Genomic DNA, 5,766 nt, shown 5'->3' on the forward strand with positions numbered 1-5,766 from the left:
TAAAAATTAAGAAAAAAAGACTGTGGCTTGAGTCAGGCACTAAGTGTGACAACTTATTGTCAAAGCAGTACCTTTGCTCTGTAACATGTTAAAGAGATCTTGTGCAGTAGGTTTTCCCAAGGCAGTATGGTGTTTGATTTCTTGACTGCTTTCCACTCTGTCACTGGACCTTCTTTTGCTCATTTAACCCCCAGTAGTGGTTACTCTAGTAGTGAGAAGACACTCAAACTGTTGCCATGGAGGCAGAACCAAGTCATAGCTGGCCCTCCAGTGGGTTTCCAAGGCAATCAGAACTGCATGATCCTGCCCGACTTCCCCTCTTGGGACCACAGGAAGGGGTAGGGATTCAAATCACCAGAGGTGAGACCTCCAGGTCAGCAGCACAACTCTCTGTGGATGATGGCCACCAGGGCTCCGTGGGGAGGAGACAGGAAATGTGAAGGGGGGGAAAAACCAAAACCAGAAAGAGAAAAAGATTGCTGGAAACTGTTTTAGGTAATCTTCCTTCCCTGGTAAAAGAAAGACATTTACTCTGTGACCAATAAAGTATTGAATATCTGAGTAAGGAGAATCGGTTCAAAACGTACTGATTCCAGCAGAGATTTACACTAAAACTCAAGTATTAGCATTTAAATGTCAAACACAGCACTTTTTAATAGCGCTTTTGAAAAACCAGAAATTGGTTTACCATGAGCAAAAACATCAAACAAAGGAGATGTTATAACCACATGCTTTTTTAATTTCCTTCACCTGCTGTGAAGGTTCAGTTCAGTTACAAATTCACATCCCCAGCCTCTCTATTTTGTTGAGGTGGACAGACCCTCGGAGAGAAGCACTCACCCGACACAGTACACATCTGGAGCCTGAACCCCGTGGCTGAGCCACGAACGAAGGCATTCCTTGGGAGACTGTCCATTCACATTGTATGTTCCCACAAAGAACCTGTCACCAAAGAAAGTTGCTTAATGACAAGGAAGGACTTTGCAGATGATGGGGGGGAGGGGAAGAACACACACACTTCGATGCTGCCTTGGATGGCTCACTCTCTCTGCAGTAGCCTCCCCACCCCCCAAGTAGACTTTAAAAGCTTAAGAAATCTAACCCAGGCCAACGACTAGTACCAAGGGAATGCAGTCTGCCATGTTATTTCTTGACCCTGTGATAACTCAAGTAGTACAGACTTATTCTGAATATTCCTACTCCCTTTTAGCAGCCTTTATAAAGTCAAAATTATTTTTGTCCTGCGTATGTTATTGATAGAAAAAAACTGTAATGTCTTGGTAATCACTAGGCTGTTTTTTTATAATTTACAGTTTATATCTCTAGAAATCATACTATTTTGTCTTATAGGCCCAATGATTTTAAATGATGTAGAGGATTTCTTAAACTTTAACTCACTAAACTATCAGTAATTCTGTCCAAATAGATTATCAAAATACCAACTAATTTCACCTTAACTGACTTTCTCCAAAGGCTCAGAATGATGAGGGGAGAAAAATCTCAGAAGCTCTCTCCAATTACAGCAAAAAAGAATGAAGAAAATAGAAAATAAAAGATTGTTGTTCCAGCTTGTTAATACAATCTTGGAACCAGAAGAACTGAATGGTGTCCAGATATACTGCCGAGTGCTCTTAAAAGGATCACAATAAAAGGACCCTGATAGATTAGTAGGGAAAGTGGGACAAAACTTAAAAACCACCTACAATCAAGAGAGAATAAAATAGCTGAATGGGACCATCTAAGAATCAAATCCCTATGCACATCAAAACACTTCTCTAACAGGGTAAGAAGAAAAATCAGAGACTGGGAAAAAATTTTTGGTGATGACATATCTGATAAGGGACATGTATCTAAAATTTACAGACTACTCCAGGACTTCAACAAGAAAAGCACCTCACCAATCACGAAATGGGCACAGGACATGAATAGACACTTCACCAAAGATGACATTTAAACAAAAACATGAAATGTTCAAGATCTCTAGCTATCAGAGAGATGCAAATAAAAACAACTATGACACATCACCTCACCCCAGCAACAACAGCAAAGTTCAACAGAACAACAAACAACAAATGGGTTAACAAAACAACTATGAGATCTCACACCCCGCAACAATAGCAAAATTCAAAAGAACAGCAAACAACAAATGCTGGTGAGGCTGTGGAGAGCCTGGAATGGTACAGCCTTTAAGGAAGGCTGTCTGATGCTTTCACAAAAAGTTGGAAATGGATATATCATTTGACCCAGGAATTTCATGACTGGGAATATACCCTAAAGAAACCAGAGCCATGACTCAAACAGATGTATGCACACTCATGTTTACTACTGCATTATTCACAATAGCAAAAGAGATGGAAGCAACCCCAATGCCCTATAACAAACAAATGGATAGAGAAACTATGGTACATTCACACAATGAAGCACTGAAAAGCAGTGAACTCATAAAGCATTACACAACATGGGGGAGCCTGGAGAACATTATGCTGAGTGAAATATGTGAGTCACAAAAAGACAAAAATGTGTAACACTGCTATTATAAAATATGACAGATGAGGTGGAGGGGTTATGTAGAGAATGGGAAAAGAGTGGCTAGATAATGAACACTGTAGTAGAGCAGATGAGGAAAAATGGTTCAAAAGGAATATATGATTAGGCATTATACATATGACAACAATCTGGAACAAGGCGTACATTGCTGTCTGGGCTAGGTGGAGGAGAGGAAGGAAAGAAAACGTACAACCAAAAAAAAAGGAAAAAATAATATTATAAATGAAAAAAAGTTAAATGGAGGAGGGGAGGGAAGAAAATGTGCAATAATGAATGCATGAAAATGAAACTTTTCTGTAAACCTTTGTTAAAATCACAATAAAATATAAAGTTAAAAAATAATAAAAGAATGTTAGGGAAGTTGGAAATAAACTCACTAACCCTAACACAAAAGAACAGGCTAAGGGAGCTCTGGTGGTCTAGTGGCAAGAAGCTGCACTGCAATCCCAGAGGGACTCGGTTTGAATCCACCAGATGCTCTCCTGGAGAAGGAGGGGCAATCTCCTCCTGTACCAGTCAGATATGTACCAGGCAGATCTGATTTGACCGTACACATACACACAAATAATAAAATAAAATTTAAAAACTTTAAAAAAGAACAGACTCATGGTCTGATGGAAATTAGTGGAACCCTGAATCCCGCAAGCCTGGAGGTGAACTCACCTCAAGATTCAATTTCCCACCAAACAATAGACAAAACACCAGAGAGGAGCACACTCCTTAGAATAAACTATCAGAAAAGATCAAAAGGGCCCCGTTTACCCAGGAGTAAAGCTCTAAAAGTCAGGGAGGGCTAGGAAAGAAGAACAAACTGAAACAGGAAACACTAGGAGGAAGTGGAACGAATGCTGTCACAACATGGGGATTGGAACCAATGTCTTCATACATAATTAGGATGAATTTTTTTAACAGAAAACCAATTTGCTCTGTTTACTTTCACTCAAGTCACAGTAAAAAGTTTTTTTAAAAACTTTAAATGCATAGGGAGGGAAATCTAGAAGAACACACAAAACGTTCTGGTGGCCTAGTGGTAAGAAGTTGCACTGCAATCCCAAAAGCATGCAGTCTGAATGCACCAGCTGCTGCATGGGAGAACGATGGACAATTTCCTCCCATGCAATTTACTGCCCCTGAAAACCTGCTGGGAAGATCAGCTATGGGTCAGTTCTGTCTTGAAGGCACACAACAACAACAACTCTCTCTTCTGTACAATTTATATTCTGCAAATACTTCTGTAACTATTTGCAAACTGTGTCACTTTCACTGTAACAAATTAGTGCCCAGTCAAAACAGACACATGCTAAACATGAAAGACATATGAAAATATGTTAAACAATAAAAATAATTATTTAATTCAACTCAACACTGTCAAGTTGAAACCAAGTCATAGTTGACCCTCCAAGGATATAAACAGCATGAAAGGAGTTTGCCCATTTTTCTCCCAGGGAACAGCCTGTGGATTCAAACTACACGCCTAGAGACTGGCTGCACAATTCCTTACCACCAGGCTATCAGAGCTCTGTCATAAACCACTGTTGTTACTGTTCTTGTTGTTGTGTGAGCCTCCAGTGGGTTTTCAGAGGCAGTTAACTGCACAGGAGGAGACTGCCTATCTTTCTCCTTGAAAGTAGCTAGTGGATTCAAACTTCATGCCTTCGGGATTGCAGTGCAGTTTCTTCCCACAGTCAATTAGAGCTCCCTCATAAACCAGTAGGTATTACAAATTAAAATAACAATGAGACATCACTATATATTTATCAGAATGACTAAAATTCAAAACACCAACAACACTAAATGCTGACATGAATTAGGTGGAGCAACAAGAAGCCTCACTCATTGCTGGTGTAGCTACTCTAGAGACAGGGTACCAGTTTCTTACAAAACTAAACATAATCTTTACCATACTACCCAAAAGTCTCAGGCTGATATTTAGCCAGAGTTGAAAACATATGTCTACACAAAACCACATATACAATGTTATTAGCAGCTGTAGTCAAAACTGAAAACATGAAATCAATCAATATGTTCTCCCCCCAGTTGAATAAACAAACTGTGGTAAATCCATATACTGGAATATTATTCTGTTATGAAAACAAATGAGCTATCAAGCCCTTAAAAAATAAACAGCACTTTTAAATGCATATTACAAAATCTGAAAAGACTGAGCACCACAGAATTTCAATTAAGCAGCATTCAAGAAAAGGCAAAACTATCGTAATGGTAAGAATTAAGTGATTGTGGGAAGCAATGAAAAAATAAGTGCAGTACAGGGGATTTTTAGGGCAGTGAAAAGGTTCTGTATGATACTGTAAATGGTAGATACAGAACACTATAGATTTATCATAATTTACACAAAAAGTGAACAGTAACATAAACTATGGTTAACAATAATGTAATAACAGTTATTCATCAATTTTAACAAATGTACCACCATAACAGAAAATGTCAATAATAGGAGAAATTGTGTGCTACCGGGATTGAGTCATATGTGAACATCTCTACTTTCTGCTCAATTTTTCTGTAAACTTAAAACAGCTCTAAGAACAAAGTTCTTTTTTTTAAGCCTTCCTTTAAAAAAAAGCCATGAATAAAACAAAATAAGGTGACTGAATGAATGAAAAAAATCAATGTTTCATAAACTTTCCCTCAAACACACAATTTTTTTTTAAGGAAGAAAAGTTACTCATTTAGAAAATGGGGGGAGAAGGTTTATAAAATGATTTGCTTCTAGATCCAGGGTCCAAGGGGAAGTGTGTCAATCTCAGAACTGAATGACCACTTTGCTTGGACACCAGTCTACAACCTGATTAAGTACCTGAAGTTCTGAATATTGGTATAATCCTCTTCTTTCTGTACCAGTTGTGATTTCACAATTGTATCTCGAAGTCCGAACTTCTGCACTGATAAAATATGAGCCTTGTCTGATACCGTCATAGTGGAGGAACGAATCATGTCGGAAATCTCAGACTTGGATTTATTCTGTCTAGAAACATACATTTAAAAAAAATTACTAAACATTGATCAGTTCTCCATGAGAGACCTTCTGCATACAAATTAGGAAGTTTCCACACATAAGCATCTGGGCTGCAAAACACGAAAAGAGGCAAAGGTAAAATTTATTTATATAAAATCATATAATTTATATGTGGAATTAATTTCATCTATACACCGTTGATTATGCAATATAGAGAATATAGTCTTTTTTGGAGATCTTTCTTT

At 38.1% G+C, this 5,766-nt stretch overlaps 1 protein-coding gene across 1 annotated transcript in view; it reads right to left on the bottom strand.

Annotated features, from left to right (window-relative positions):
* The window catches only part of INPP5B (inositol polyphosphate-5-phosphatase, 75kDa), an 81,879-nt gene that overhangs the window by 20,676 nt on the left and 55,437 nt on the right, over positions 1 to 5,766 (bottom strand). The window contains 2 exon segments of the mRNA XM_006886592.1: positions 841 to 942; positions 5,363 to 5,530. Coding sequence (XP_006886654.1) covers positions 841 to 942; positions 5,363 to 5,530 — 270 coding nt within the window.

Source organism: Elephantulus edwardii, unplaced genomic scaffold, assembly GCF_000299155.1.
Source record: "Elephantulus edwardii isolate Elephantulus edwardi_28Jun2011 unplaced genomic scaffold, EleEdw1.0 scaffold00049, whole genome shotgun sequence".
In the NCBI taxonomy this organism is placed as follows: Eukaryota; Metazoa; Chordata; class Mammalia; order Macroscelidea; family Macroscelididae; genus Elephantulus; species Elephantulus edwardii.